Source organism: Protopterus annectens, chromosome 2.part1 (assembly GCF_019279795.1).
Source record: "Protopterus annectens isolate FY-2018-M chromosome 2.part1, PAN1.0, whole genome shotgun sequence".
Classification (NCBI taxonomy): Eukaryota; Metazoa; Chordata; order Ceratodontiformes; family Protopteridae; genus Protopterus; species Protopterus annectens.
Window position 1 is genome coordinate 1,385,289,944 of NC_056729.1, and position 17,046 is coordinate 1,385,306,989.

General features: G+C 39.8%; 1 protein-coding gene across 2 annotated transcripts in view; it reads right to left on the reverse strand.

The window, feature by feature from the left end:
* Positions 1–17,046, reverse strand: part of AGBL5 (AGBL carboxypeptidase 5) — a 2,459,386-nt gene that overhangs the window by 1,203,917 nt on the left and 1,238,423 nt on the right. For both annotated transcript variants that reach the window (XM_044062862.1, XM_044062863.1), the window contains exon 8: positions 6,592–6,761. In XM_044062862.1, the coding sequence (XP_043918797.1) occupies positions 6,592–6,761 (170 nt within the window). The remainder of the gene's footprint in view (positions 1–6,591; positions 6,762–17,046) is intronic.

The following is a 17,046-nucleotide window of genomic DNA, read 5'->3' on the forward strand; positions in this document are numbered from 1 at the left end:
TTAAATTATTATTATTATTAAATTATTAAAGGAAAATGGATACAAGGTTAATTTGTACAAAGGAAATTGCAGCACCAGGGGTATAGTTTACATTTCAATCTGCCAAACTTGTGGTAATTACTATACAGGTAAGACAGAAAGAAAACTTAGAACAAGGATCTACAAACATCTGTATGCAATATCAAGGGGTAATGTGAATAATTCACTGTATAAACACTCCTTACAGTGTCAGGACTTCACTAGATTTAAATTTGGGATCTCAGAACAAGTTCCATTAAATGCCCGAGGTGGGTGGTGGGAGCTCCGGCTGGAGTCGAAGAGAACTTTTTTGGATAATAAAATTAAACTCTAACACACCACCGGGTATTAATGAGAACATTCATTTGGCTCCAGTGTTAAAAAAGGGAGCTCTGGATGTAATATAGTATTTTTCTCAAAGCTTCAACATTTTATACTTTTAACATACAAGTTTTAATTTGTCAGTATATGGAGCGGTGTGGATCACTTTAACTACAGAAATTTTAATTTGTAAATTGTCTAATTAACTAGAATGTAAATTACACCTATTATACAAGAGGTGCTTATGGGAATAATAACTAAGTTCTGAAGAAGTCTCTGTTTTGGTGAGGGAGACGAAAGCAATTAACTTTCTTTGTATTTGGAATAAAGTAAATTCATAAGAATCTCTGTCCAGTTATTCCTGTGGAGTTATGGAGCTTACGGTGTGGACCCAGTGAATTGCTTTTCTAAGATTGTTTTGGTCAATATACTGGCAATTTCATCTGCGGGGTACAGAGAATAAAGCAAGAGGGGGCTGGAATTTACTGGAGAAAACTGGCATATGAACCAAGGTATTGGGAGCAAATAACTAAAGAGGGAAAAGTCATAGAATGGAAAAAGGCCAAGAAGACATTTGGAATGCAGGCTAAAGACTGCCTTCCCACTCAGGAACTGATATCAGAATATAGGCAAAGAAAGAGACAGAGGAAACCTAAGTAAAATATCTGTTCTGGTAGAGTTTTTAGTAGAATCAAGAATAGAAGCATCTGTTAAAAAAGGAATAATTAGTAGGGCATGTAAAATATTGCATAACTATAAGAAACAGCCAGAGGAGCAAAGACTGGGAAGAGAAAATGGATAAACAATTCACAAGGAAACAATGGGATGACATATGTATGGCTCCAAAAATGCAACAGAATCTAGAAGACTTAGGATTTTTCTTTTGAAATGTTTGTATAGGTGTTTTTTATAGCCAAAGCAGAGACCAAAGAACATTTTCCTCAGGTAGATGCCAAATGTTGAGGTGGTGTGATGGGGAAGAAAAGAGGTAAATGGGAACATATGTTATGGGAGTCAAATAAGTTGGCAGACTTTACAAATTTCCTACACAGTACTGGCAGAAGTATTGGTTGAGCAAATGGGTGTAACTAAGGATATTTTTTTAGCTGGGTTACAGGAAATGAACTGCCTAGACACAGTAAGGCCTTCTTAAGTTTAAATATGGTGGCTGCCAAAAAAGCAATTACTAGAAAATGGAAATCAGAGTATAAACCAACTGTATTTGAAGTACTGAATTTTGTAACACAGTGCGCAAAAAAAAAACAAAAAAACCCATAGAAGTGGGATCTTTAGAAAAGGGTAGGAGCAAATTACATAGAAAAAAATAGACATTTTAGGAATAATACATGCAGAATAATGTTTTGGAGGAGGAGTGAGGTATAAGGTTAGACATGAATTGAGCAATTTATGTAATGTTGAATTGATGACAGCAATACAGCAGAATATATTCAATGTATAATATTTGTGAATGGGAACACGTTAAAATGATTTCTTTTCTTTCATATAACTGTGTGTTTGCCTATGTCTTAAGAGATAATTTAATAAAGGTGTTAAAAAAATATGGTCTGCATCCTCTCATGGTCTCCTCCCCCACAAAGCCTTTTTTTAGACAATGCCAAATTGACAAACCTTCCAAAGTAAAAAAAGGTAACCCACGGAAACCTTAAGGTGTTACTGCTCAATGCTAGGAGCTTAAACAAGAAGTTCCACTCCCTTCAAGCTATCCTCAGCCTGGAGAATGTAGACATCTGTGCAGTTCCTGAGACATGGTTTAAAGCCACACAAAGCACTTCGGCAGTGCAAAGATTCAGTGCCTTCCACACATTTAAACCATCAACTACACAGGCAGAGACTAAATATGTAGTAGTATTGATCTACATCAACAATAAACATACCTCTGGGCTGGTTAAACAAGATGACACACTGGCGTTTCTCCACATATAGATTACTATTGAAAAAGTAGCATACCATGTCTTTTCAAACTATAGGCCACCCTCTATGTCCCACAAACCTATAGCTCATACCTAGACCTAATGGAGTCATTCAACATTCAACCAAATACCTTACTTTTAAGGGAATTTAACTACCCTTCTATAGACTGGAAATCCTATATGGCCTCAATTTTATAGGCACAAAGATCTCTCGACTTTGTAAATACAAACACCTTTGATCAGGTAATGGATACGCACACTAGAGGCTCTAATATATTGGACCTGGTACTCATAAATATGGGAGAATAATGCACCCCCCAACAATGACATGTACTCCCTGGTAAGGTCCGATTACAAAGCTGTCTCCTTTGAAATAAAAGTCAAAAACATTTGGAAACTATGCCAAAGCAAGCCACCTTTTATTAAATGATACTCTGTCAAAATTCAAGCCCCCTCCAAACCCAGACGACACAGAAATCCATGCAGAATTGTTCACAGAAACTCTGTACAGTCATATCAGTGCTGCTGTATCTACCAGAAATAAGCCTAAAATTAACTTTAAAAACAAATCACCCTAGTGGAATCTTAAATTAAACAGGTTATACAACAAAAGGAAAAAAAGTTGTGGCTAAGTCCCAAAAAGATAAGAACTCACTCATCAAACTAAAGACAATTAAAGAGGGCTTATCAAGACCTAAGATAGCTGACTTCAAGGTCAAGATAGCCTCACAGGCAAAAGACAACCATAAGGCCTTCTTCTGTTATGTCACAGACCTCAGAGTCCTCAAAAGCAACACAAAACAGTGGGCCAAACTGGTGGTTAATGGCACCACATTCACTCAGCCAAGCAATATAGCGAACCTGCTGGCTGACAAATTCAGTTCCAACTTTATCCCCCATTCAGTTCCAGCCACCCCCCCCCCCATAAAATACCTTTAAACATAACCCCAACAGAACAAATAGGGAGCAGGTTCTGGCTGCGCTCTCGAAGGACAAGACCACAGCCTCAATGGGGCCTGATAATATCCCAGGACACCTCTTGAATAGCCTAAAATATTATTAGGGCCACTCGAGTCATAACAGACTTTGTGCCATGAGAATGGAGGAATGTAACAGTCATCCTCTGCATAAGGGTGGACCATCAACAAACCCCAGAAACTATAGACCCATTAGTCTGACTAGTCTCGCATGCAAAGCCATGAACAAATCATCATATAAATGATCACAAGAAACACACAAATCTTCAAACACTGGACCCAACCTAGCTTGGTTTCATCAAGGGAAGGTCATGCCTACTAAATCTGGTGGATTTCTCTCAGAAGATCATCAAGGCAATGGATGAGGGTTGATGGTGTGCAATGCCTACCTCAACCTTGCTAAGGTATTTGACACAATACTTCATTCAGGCATTGTAAAATGTAACCCCTACATAATATGCTGGATAGTAGCTGGCTCACAGATATGACCCAGGACATTAGGAACGGTAAAAACCACTCCACAGAGAGTCACCAGTGAAGTGCATAAGGGCTCCTTGTTGCTCCACAATGTCAAAGACCTCTGGCTGACTATGCTTGCAGATGACTACAAGTTAGGAGAAGTCATAGAATCTCCCTCAAGACACTAACAACTTTCAAGAGGGTCTAAAACAGACAAACTACTTAAAACTCAGTGCTAAGAAATGTATAATAGCACCTTTTGGGAACTTGGCAACACCAGGAAATGACGTCATTAACAAAACACCCCTAAGAAATCTCCTTGTGGTCAGGGATTTCAGTGAATTGTTTGCATATGCGCAAAATGAACAGCATCAGAACTACTACATCCAAGGATCTGAATTTTGCTTTTGACATAGAAAGGATGTGCTGCATAGACAGATATGTATCTCAGAGAAGTACAATCCTCTGGAGTAGTCTCCTCATCCATGTGAAACAGAGTCCCTCCCTAACTCTATTCAAGCGCAACCTGGACCAGTGGATGAGAAATGTGAAATTCACCCCTGGTTTGGTGCCTATGTCTATTATGGACAGAGGCTGTCAATAAATCATGTCCCAATTGGCATACACCCTTATACAAATGTCTAAGATGAGAAAATTATTGGGACACTTTCTGGTTGCAAAGCGAGGCTTATAAAGACCTTTGTGGCTGTTAACCTAGTATGCACCTAAAAACCTATGTGACAAAGTACGAGGTACCAGTGATATGGCTGATGTCAAAATGCCTAAGACCTCACATACCAGGTGAGCTGTGGGAAACTAGTGGTTGAGAAGAGGAAGACTATTTATCTTGAGGATCTGCATGAGATCCAACAGCAGGCCAAATATATATGACATGGCATCCAGACGGCATTCAATGTGTTCTGGAGTCGAGTTAAATTTTGAGTGGTTTACAAAGATACCCAAACAATCTCTGGTTTCTAAAAGAGACTTCCTTGTTGTAGCTGTAAGGTGCCAGTCATCCAAGTATGGAAAAACCCCAATTCCCTTGAGATGCAGATGGTGTGCAAGTACCAGCATGCACTTCACAGGTTAAGTATTAGGATAGCTGTCTTTGCAGACCATTTTAAGACTAGCCAATTTCTACTCGAAGGTGAGAATCCCAGTCTCTTACCTTGTGTCTGTGAGGTAAACACCTTAACCATTATGTCAACCCCAATGCTTGGTGAACACCCAGGGGAGGGGTGCTGTGGTGAGACCAAAGGGCATAAGTCCGAACTGGTAATCTTCAGCTACCTGCCAGAAGTGTAGGAATCTCTTTAATGTCTTGGTTATCTTGATGTGGAGGTAGGCATCCTGGAGATCTGGCATGCATATCCCACTGTTCATCTTTAGACAGGGGAATCAGTTGCAAAGTAACCATTCTGAAAGGGGACTTTTTGATGCAGGTGTTTAGGCTGCTGAGATCTAGAACTGGTTGGATGTCTTTGTTTTTCTTCGGTAACAAAACAAAAAATTAAACAGACTTGTAACACACACTGGCCATAAACCTACTGGCCAAGACAGCAACAATGTGACATTAAATATTAATCAAGTAGTTAAACAGAATTACCTTACCACAACTTCACTAAACCCAAATTCAGAAGGGTTTCCAAGTGTGTAAAAAATGAAAAGCCTCCTAAATGAGGGAAAAAAATCTCAGAACAAGAATCTAGCAAACCATGTACAAGTGGAAGCTGGTAACCCTGTATTTTTTTTCATTTATTTACTGTTCAATTAACTAGGTAAAGCCAATAAGGCACAAATGCCTCTTTTCATGAGTGATTCATTAGCACTAGTCCAGTTTAAGGACTTGAATAGCCTTGCGCATAATACAACTGAGGGATAAGCATTATTGTTTTACAGAGCATGGCTCTCTAGTTCAGCTACTACATGGTTTGCTTTAAGTGCAAAATCATGGATTTTCACCAGTTTTTGCAATATTCCAAAGGTATGCGGCAGGTGAAATGGCACTTTTCCCAACTGCATACAGAACAACAGGAATGGCATATGTGTGTGCCAGTGTGTATGTGCCCAAAGGCAAATGTATACATATCTAATGATGGGGTGGTGTCCCATTCAGCATCAGTTCTCTGCCTTTCATTCCGTGACTACTGGGACAATCCCTGGCTACTGGCAAACCACTGTATTACACTGCTAGACCAAATAAGGACCTTGTGGGAAATGAAACCAACACTCTTGCTTTTATTAGCACAACATTCTAAACAATTCAGCTAACTAGCTGATAGCATAACAGTTCTACTGAGGAAAGAATGATATTAATGTATTGTTTGTTGGGTAGAAAAAATGAACACACAGAACATTAACACAATTGATTACTTTAAGAATAATATATGGTACAGACTGTACACATTTTAAAATATATGGAAAATAAACATCAGTGTTACTATCAAACACCATAAAGACTTTGAAGTGCCTTTTGCATCGCTTTGCCTAACCGCTGACCAACTTTCAAATCAGGCTCTACTTATTAGGTAGCCAGTAAAAACTTCTAAAAATACTAATAAAATTCCACTTAAATGATGCGGGCTTGCACTGAAGTTTCTGTTTTTGTCACAGGAAACTGCTGGTAACTTGGATCTCTCATTACAGCATTTATGAACCGTTAAAAAAATCCAAAAGTTTTCTAATTTTGCATCTTCATAATTCAAAATGGTAAAAAAAGCAAGTTTTATGTTTCAAGACACTACTTGCTGCAGCCCTAATCTTGACAATTTCATTCCAAAGATGAATGCTGCCAGTGAAGTAGAGGAAAGTGACAAAAGTCAGAATGCTTACTAAAAAATATGTCCAAGCTTAATATACACTAGACAGACAAGGGTACATACCTGTGAATGATGCCTGTTGCTTTGTGAATGGCCACACGTCCACTCCCCTCCTTTGACTGCCCATCTCTTTTGTCTTTGGCATACATATTCTTCTCTGAAAAATTACAGCTCATGAAATCAAAATGAGGTGAACTCATAGAAATTAGTTTAGGAAAGATCATGTTTTCCACCTGAAAAGGAAAGACAAAATGCCAGTAAGGGGGCACTTTTTAATAAACAATAAGCATAACTGTTTCTCAGTTTATGATTACTTGCACTAGTGAAAAGTAAAACTATTCTTCAAAGCAGTCATTTTGCACTCAAAACATTTCTAAAAACAGCAAAAATGTCATGCTTGTTTCTGTGCCACCTGACCTCCAAATGGCAAACTTTTTTTAATAATTGAACTTTTTAATATGCTTCCTAAAACATTAAGATTTACACATTCTTAGAAATACCAGCAATAATACACGACTTATTAGCCTATATAAAAATTATGTTAGCTATTAATATAGCCGATAAAATATGAAAAAGGCAAACCACACGAACCAGCATTGATGTAAACAATTAAATTCCACAAACATGAGGAGCCAAAATATATGTCCAGTGAATTACTTATCTAACGATTTACTGAGCGCTTTTGATCATGCAAAAAGTACAGTGGTGTACACTTACCATAAATGTAGATGTTCGAGTGTATTCACTGTTGCAGTCATTACATTTGGGTTATCTGCTTGCAGGTAGCCCTCAGTCGGCCTGATCAACAAAGTCTTGGGTCCTGCATCGGTTGCTGTCTCTTCTTCCGTGACGTCAGGCCGTCAGGGGTATAAAACATGCAGCCGATGTCATTACATCAGTTTTTCTTGCCCCAGATGTCAGGTGCCCCGCTAATGGGGAACAATTAAATCTATAAATATACAAGGTTATACCTCAAACAAAAATGTAAATACACCAAAAAGCTTTTAAGCATTGAAAAGGAGAGAAGAGGTATAGCCACACAAGGGCTGGAAGGAGGGTAAACCAGGACTGCAACAGTGAATACACTCGAACATCTACATTTAAGGTAAGTGTACATAACTGTACTATGTTCTTCGTGTTTCACTGTTGCAGTCATTACATTTGGGTATATTTCCAAAGCTAAGGATGGGAGGAGGAATTTAGATAGCATTAGGACCAGCTATAAGGCCCTGTAAAACTGCAGTGGCAAAGCCAGCTCTGGATTTAGAGAAAATTGGCAAATGGTAATGCTTGGTGAAAGTATGTACAGAACTCCAGGTAGCAACTTCTAGGATGTCCCTGGTAGGTACCCCACTGAGAAAGGCTGTAGAGGTAGATGCAGCCCTGGTTGAGTGGGATCTGTTCCCCTGTGGGATAGGTTTTCCATGGTGCTTATAGCAGAAGTGAATGCAATGGCTTATCCATTTGGAGATAGTTCGCTTTGAATTAGCTTTCCCCTCTGTCCCTGCAGCAAATGCCACCAGCACTTGTTCAGATTTCCTTTGAGGTTTAGACCTGTCCAAGTAGAATCTAAGTTGTCTGTGCACATCTAAGGAGTGCAGTATCCATTCCCCTTTTTTCTGTGGATTGGGAAAAAAGGTAGGCAAATGAATGGACTGATTAAAGGCCACACTGGATACCACCTTTGGCATGAAAGAGGGATTGGTACGGAGGGACACCCTGCCCGCATGAAAGATGATGAAAGGCTCCACTGCCATAAGGGCCTGTAATTCAGATACCCTTCTTGCTGAAGTGATGGCTAAAAGGGAAGCTGTTTTCCAAGAAAGGAATTTTAAATCTGCAGTAGCAGCTGGCTCGAAAGGAGGAAGGGTGAGTTTCTCCAATACAAAGTTAAGGTCCCAGGCTGGAGTTGGAGCTTTCCTGGGTGGTCTTAAATTATTTTGGCCCCTCTGAGGAACTTCTTGAGCAGTAGAAGAGAGAAGAGGGGAGGTTATGTGTTGTAATGAGCTGAAATGGCTGAGACATGAATTTTTATTGAGGAAAAAGACAGGCCCTTGTGAAGCATCTTGGTTAAGTATTGTAAAATCTGAGGTAAATTGGGCACTGTTGTGCTCATCCCTTGAGATTGGTTCCAGGCACAGAATCTTTTCCATTTTTCAGCATAAGATTTTCTAGTACTAATCCTCCTTGCCACTAAAATGACATCCATCACTGGTTTATTGAGGGATGGTAAAGGAGAGCTTAGGTAATTAGCCAGGCTGCTAGGTTCAGTGTTTGAAGCTGATGGTGCAAAATCTGGTTCTCCTGCTGAGACAGCAGGGTAGGAGTCTGAGGCAGGTGCCATGGGGCCAACAGTGACACACTGCGCAGGAGGGGGGTACCAGTGTTGGCGTGGCCAGGCTGGTGCAATCAAAATCATCCTTGGTTTGTCTTGTTTGATCTTTAGTAGTTCTTTGGAGAGCAGAGGCAGAGGAGGAAAGGCATAAACTGATAGGTTTTTCCAGCTGAAGGACAGAGCATCCACTTTCCAAGCTTGTCTGTAGGGAGTCCTTGCACAAAATGTTTCTAATTGATAGTTCTGGGGGGCGGCAAACAGGTCTATATCTGGGCTCCCCCATTTGCTTGTCAACATGTTGAAAATCCTTGGTTCCAGTTTCCACTTGTGTTGGTCCATGAGGGTTTTGCTTAGTCCATCTGCCAGTGTTCCTGGCAGGAATTAAGCTTGTAGATGTACTTGGTAGCTCAAGGCTGTGTTCCACATAGCCATGGCTAGTCTGCAGAATGGGGTAAGAATGTGTACCCCCCTGCTTGTTTATGTACCACATAACAATGGTGTTGTCTGTCTTTACCATTAATTGCCCTGGAGGAATGTGGTCCTTGAAGGCTGTCAGAGCATTCTGTACAGCTAACATTTCTTTATGATTGATGTGAAGGTGCATTTGAATTGGGTTCCATTTGCCCTGAATGCACTTCCCTGCCAGGTGCGTCCCCCATGCATAGTCTGATGCGTCTGTTAGGGTTTGGGCGGCAGGGGGGTAGTGTAAATGATAGTCCCTTGTTTTGGTGGCAGGCCTCTGCCTACCAAAGGAACTCTAGGCGTAGACAAGGAATGATAGGAATCATTGCTTCTAGATCCTGAGAATGTTGACACCATAGGCTTTTTAGATACCATTGTAGTTTCCTCATATGTAGTTTTGCATAGGGAATTAGAAGAATGCAGGAGGCCATGAACCCCAAGGTTTGTAGTATTTGCATTGCAGATAGCAGGGTTTTTGTGACCACTTGTTTGAAGTAGGTTGTCATGTGAATTTGTTTCTCTGGCGTGAGGAAAGCCATCTGGGAAGTTGTATTCAAGCTTGCTCCCAGGAATATAATTTGTTGACAGGGTACCAGGTGTGATTTCTTTTTGTTTATGGTGTACCCCAGACAAGTTAGCACCCTCTGTACAAAAGCCAGATGATTCAAAAGTATGTCCTGGTTTTCTGCCTGAATTAGACAATCGTCCAGGTATTGGTATATTTGAATATTTCTTTGCCTGCAAAATGCAATGACTGGATCTAAGCACTTTGTGAATACCCTGGGCGCAGTAGATAAGGCAGTGCAGAGAACTGATACTGCGTGTAGCCTGCTTTGAAGCGTAGGCATCTTCTGCAAAATTCCCCGATTGGGATGTGCAGGTATGCTTCTTTTAAATCTAGTGTTGCCAACCAGACGTCTTTGCCTAGCATAGGAAGTAATTGGTGAAGAGTCAGCATCTTGAATTTTGGAATTTCCAGAAAGGTGTTTAGAGTAGGCAGGTCCAGGATAGGATGCCATGAATTGTCTTTTCTGAGTACCAGGAAAAATCGCGAGTAGAAACCTTGTCCCTTTTTCTCTTCTGGTACCATATGAATAGCCCCTATGCTTAAGAGAGAGAGTACTTGCTTTTGGGCCTCTGCCCACTGCTTTGGAGGTAGATCCGGCCAACCGCTTGGAGTTGGTGACGTGTGGAAGTGAAATCTGTATCCTTGGGATATTATATTTAAAACCCATTTGTCCGGTGTAATGCGTTCCCAGTTCTTTGCATGAAGTGCAATCTTCCCCCCCAAAGGGGCAGTCAGTTGAGAAGTGCTTGGAAGTTATAAAAAGAAGTCATTGAGACAGTTTACCATAGGGGGAGTTTTATTATTCCCAAATTTGGAAGTGGAGGCCCCCCACTGCTTAGTCCTGTGGCCCCCTGGGACTGAAGCCTGGGTACTCTGCTGGATCTGCGTTTGGACTGAGAAGGTTTGGAAGAGGCGGGAAAGGACCGATTCTTAGAAGGCCAATGCCTACTAAATCTTGGAGGTTGTACTTGTAAAAAGTCTTTAACACTTTGCATAGATTTATCTTTTTCCTCCATCTTTTTAAGAACTTATTCTGCCTTGTTGCCAAACAGGTGGCCCTGATTTAAGGGAGCATCCAGTAATTTCACTTTAACATGATCTGGCAAGGACTGCTCCTTAAGCCAAGTATGCCTTCTAAGTACAGACCCAGTTACCGCAGCCCTGCAAGATGCCTCTAGTGACTCAAAACCACATTGCAATGTAAGATTACCAACTTGTTCAGCAGAATGCATAAAATCCTGTAAATCCTTACTGTCAGCACAATCAGGAGTCAACATCATTTTCTGTTTAAGTAATACAATAATATGCAGCTGATACTTTAACATATGAAACTGGCAATTCAAGGCCCTAATGGCCAAAGTTGCAGAAGTGTACACCTTCTTACCCCATCTATCCAGCGCCGTGGAGTCTATATCAGAGGGGGTAGGAGTTTTGGCAGTAGTAGCTTTAATGCCCTTGGGTCTCTGTGAAATAGTTTCAGGATCCGCAGTAGGATTTGAACTTGTGAGAGTCAGGAACCTTGTAATATCTATCAGGTTTTCTGGAAGCAAGAGGTAAAGAGTCAGGGGCCATGCTAGATTCCGAAAGGCATCATCAACAATGTCCAGTACAGGAGGTATAGCTAAATGCCTGTGTTGGGGCAGGAGTAAGAAATCCCTAAGCCTCTTTTTAGAATCAGAGAAATCCTGACTTTCCCAACGAAAAAGCTCCCTGAAAGTATGCAAGGTTTCACCAAAAGAGAAATCCTCTGGGGAGGAAGCACAGGGAATAGAGTCCTCAGCATCAGAATCCTCATAGGTAGATAAGGGTAAATCCTGGTCATCAGAGGAAACAGAAATTTCAGAATCCTGGTCAGAAGTATCATAAGCAAACTCAGTCCTAGGTCTCTTAGAGGGGGGAAAGTTGGCTTCCCCTGATTAAAGTAATAAGGTCTTCAGTCATTTTTATCATTTGTTCTTTAGGCATAGAGGCCTGACCATGCAGTCTGGGCGTCAGTTTTCTAGGTAAGGTTCGAGTTTTAGGCCTTGAAGAATAAGATGGCGCCGGTTTAATATGCAAGTCAGTAGGCCTGAATACACCTTCAGAAGCTGGTGCCTGCACAGCAGCTCCGGCCCCATCTCAGGCACAGACATCCGCAGGTTCCACAGTTGAAGCATCTCACGGCATACTGGACTCCGAATGGGTCTCAGTAGAGGCCTGCGAATCTGAAGTAGTGGGTATCAGGGGCTGCGAATGTGCCTCACTGAGTACCGGTGAACTAGGCGGCCTGTCTCTGTCTTTATCTTTGTGTTTCTTCAGAATGTCAGTAGTCGGATGGCTTACTGAAGACATATCAGGATAATTGAACCGAGCACCAAAAAATTTAGAAGCGCAAATATACCGACAACGGATAGTTCGTGGTTTAAATATGGCACAAAACCGACAGCGAGGTACGTCGTGGTCAGGGGCTAGGCAAGGAATACAGTACGAATGAAAATCTTTATGAGGTATTTGCTTTCCACAAGAAATGCAATTATTTACTTTTACTGACATCAGTTTAGAGCAAGAAAAAATTTTCCCAACAGGGTACTTAGCTTTTAGTTGAAGACTTCGGTTCTGAAACTCGAAAGCGAAAATTTTAGGAGTCGGCCAACTGGCACTTGCGAACTGCTTCTGCTTCGGGCACCGCACGGCAAGAAAGACTGATGTAATGACATCGGCTGCATGTTTTATACCCCTGACGACCTGACGTCACGGAAGAAGAGACAGCAACCGGCGCAGGACCCAAGACTTTGTTAATCAGGCCGACTGAGGGCTACCTGCAAGCAGATAACCCAAATGTAATGACTGCAACAGTGAAACACGAAGAACATCAGTAAAACACTGGATTTCATCAGAATAATCTCATTACATACACCTTCCACATATATCAGCATAAATAAATCATGTGATCAAGTCATGTGACAAAATTAAAAAGTAAAATACAATTATGTGTGTGTGTGTGTGTGTGTGTGTGTATATATATATATATATATATATATATATATATATATATATATATATATATATATATATATATATATGTATATATATACACACACACACATACACGCATATTATATATATATATGTAAATATATTTATATATATATATATATATATGCATATTATATATACACACACACACACTATATATACATATAATATATTTGTAAAGTTTAATACCTTCTCAAAAGTAATAATTTAAGTAAGCTCATAATACTAATCATGTATGTCAGTAATATCTAGATAGCTGGCAGCATTTCACTGTAGCTGCCAAAATAATTATTTTTCTTCTAATAAGAATGAAAGCCACTCCCACAGGGACTCAAAGTTGGTATCAAAATGGGTGGGTGGGGGGGGAATAAAGCCTTGAAATGCAGCTGCATGCCAATAAAAAGCATTTGCATAATTCTTGGTTTTAGTATTATAAACATGCTTGCAAATTATTTTGTCGTGTAGTTACTCCAACCAGAATACTGAGAGTATGTTGCAATATAACCCATACATTTACAAACATAGCTGCAACAACAGTTCATAACAATGATCATTGAACCTTCTGAAACAAACCAGCACTGCTTACACAAGCCGCATTTGTACATCCCCCTTGGGTTTGTTTGATTTGAAAACTGGCTAATATTAATTTCTTTCAAGAAAATATTTCAAACAAAATGCTTTTTTGTTAACAAAATAAGGTGGTCTCTCCAAGTCAGGTTTGCCAGACGTCCCTATTTGGGTGGGACTGTCCCGAGATCAGCAGCCTGATCCCGAGTCCCGCACTGCCGGTTTAAATCCCGGGCAGCCTCCTCTTTGTTTTTTTTGTTTTTTTTGATTGGCCCGTATACCGGCATTCGGGCCAATCAGAAATCACTAAACACAGAGCTTATTGTGTTTAATGCGGAACATCACAGTTCCGCATTAAACAGAAGTAGCTCCGTGTTTAGCGATTTTTGATTGGCCCGTATACCGGTATACGGGCCAATCAAAAAATTGCAAAACAGAGCTACTTCTGTTTAATGCGGAACTGTGATGTTCTGCATTAAACAGAAGTAGCTCCGTGTTTAGCGATTTTTGATTGGCCCGTATACTGGTATACGAGCCAATCAAAAAATCGCAAAACAGAGCTACTTCTGTTTAATGCGGAACTGCAATGTTTTGCATTAAACAGAAGTAGCTCCGTGTTTAGCGATTTTTGATTGGCCCGTATACTGGTATACGGGCCAATCAAAAAAATCACAAAACAGAGCTACTTCTGTTTAATGCGGAACTGCAATGTTTCGCATTAAACAGAAGTAGCTCTGTGTTTAGCGATTTTTTGATTGGCCCGTATACTGGTATATGGGCCAATCAAAAAAAATCGCAAAACAGAGCTAATTCCGTTTAATGCGGAACTGCGATGTTTCGCATTAAACAGAAGTAGTTCCGTGTTTAGCGATTTTTGATTGGCCCGTATACTGGTATACGGGCCAATCAAAAAATCGCAAAACAGAGCTACTTCTGTTCAATGCGGAACTGCGATGTTTCGCATTAAACAGAAGCAGCTCCGTGTTAATTTATTTTTGATTGGCCTGGGCCAATCAAATAAAAAATAAACACAGAGCTACTTTTGTTTAATGCGGAACTCTAATGTTCCGAATTAAAGACCCTGGCGTGGATTTTTTATTTTTTTTTGTCTTCACTTACAGTGATTTTTTTTTTTTAGTCTTAACTTTTGTTTTTCCCTACGTGGCCAGTCGGAAATCTGGCAACCCTGCTCCAAGTACTGTGGTTAGCCCTTCACTACCTGAAATAATAACTTCTGTTTGTCTTCACTTTTTAATGAATCTGCAGGCTAAAATTAGGACTGGATACATTTTCTTTATTACTGTGTTTGATTCACTCTTAACAGAATGTAAAATCAGTTTATATTCATTTTTTTAACCTCCAGCACCACTGCAACAACTTCATTAACTGACGATTCTTTATAATTTTTTTCTAAAAACATAAAACTAGTTCAAGACATTCTTTTAAATATTTTTTTAGATGTGAGTTTTGACAGTTGACCTTTAACTACATTCTACTTAACAGCCATAGGTTGACAACTCTTGGTATGTTAAGAAACAGTTCACAAAATTATTTTCCTGTAGATCTTGGAACTAAATGACATGCTTTCTAAATCTGTCTAACATAATATCCAAAAGAGGCCTAACATTCAAACTAGTATGCACAGTTAAAGTAAAATATCTGCAGATACTTTTAAAACACACATTCATAAAAAGACATTCACATCCATTTCTATATTAAAATAGTGGTACTCAAGCACTGCCTACTGACATTCCTTTAAAGCTGGTATTCTTAAAGTGATGTAGCACAATTCTAACAGAAAACAGATAAAAACAGAAACTACACTTATAATAATAGTAAAAACAGTGTGGAAGGATTCACCAAAGGGGTCTAACCTGTCTGAAGGGAAGATTTAAGCCAACTGGTAATCCTGAAGAGCCGCAGACATGCATCTGCTTGAGGCAGCAAGAATGTACTGAACATTTTTAGTCACTCTGGTTGTTTATACAGCCCTTTCCAAAAACGGGCTCAGTGTATAAGCATCCAGAATGCCCATGTGGGAAGGGATTAAAGCTTTTAGAAGCCAGTCAGTTGTTGCACCCTTCACTAGATACAACTCATAGGCTGCTGTAGCAGTGAAAATGATGAACATCTTTGTGTATCTTGGGAATACCATCCCCAGTTTTGGATTTTCCACTTTTAGAAAATTGCACAAATCCAAGGAAATTCTTCCAGTCATCAACAAACCATATATTCTGGTGTTAGTATATATCTGTACTCCTGAGAACTTCTGTGGAGCTATTTTTTCATAATACCAATCATTGTTTACCAATGCATCCACATACAAATGCAGTGGCGATGGGTATTAATGAAAAACTAGATCTACAGAAATTCATCAGGGATACACAATTTCTTAACATTTGTCCAAATGTTGGAGTGATATTTGAGATCTCCAAGATATACAAAGACTCTAGTAATGACAAGAAATCTGTTATGGATATTGTACAATCTTACATCAGGCATTCTTTGGAATTTTTGATAAAAATAGGGAATGCAACATTAGGATAAGAAAACATACCCTTAGCAATTGCTGGCATTCTGCTTGAGTTGGTAGTAGCTCAGATGGATGTGAAACACCCCATGACTCTTGAAAAGAGAAAGGAAATCTCCCTGATACCCTGGCCAAATTACCACCTTGGGTCCCCCCTAAAAAGAGGCCACTAGTCTAGTCAGACTAAGGTTAAATTAAAAAAATAAATACATAAACAAAATAGAGTTATAAAAATGAAATTTATTATGGACATTACATAAATGGCCTACTTTTTATATGTAATGGACCTGCAAAAGAAGTTATGTACTTGTGTTGTCCATTTTCATTCTTCCTCAATCATTGTGTTCGGATCCGATCCTCTGATCTGACTCAGCTGATACTATAGCTTGTGGCCAACTAGAACTCTCAAGCTCCACCTTACCCATAATGCATCAACTCCTAACATACCTCGAAGCTTGTTTGCTAGTTGATAAAAGTAACTAAGTGAATAGTGTTCCTAACAAAGGAAAACCATATTTGGAGCTCCATAGAAGTCACAGTGGTGTCTTAATAACATCTCATTCTTCCAGAAGTCCAAAATTTCAAAGGTTGCGGTTGGTGGGCAGGAAGATGAAGAAGAATGAAAATGGACAAAATAAACGGAACGTTATGGTAAGCAAATAATTTCTTTACCTGATGATGTCAATTTTTTTAATTCCTCGACCATTGGGACAGAGTCTCCAGCTACTTTATATCCCTGATGAATTCTCTAAGGAAGGATATTCTGAGCATGGTTGAACCAAAGGGTGCTCGCTTCCCCTCAAGACCAGATCCAATTTGTAATGAGTAAAAAATTATGAGGATTAGCCCAAGTAGCAGCTGTGCAAATGCCATCCATGGGTGGTTGGATAAAAATACTGACAAGATTGCCATACAACTTGTAGAGTGAGCTTTTAAAGTTTTTGGTAATGGAATGCCTGATTTATTACAAACAAAGGCTATGCAGTCCTAATCCATCTTGCCAATGCCACTTTTGTGACAGACTTGAATAACTGATCAGAT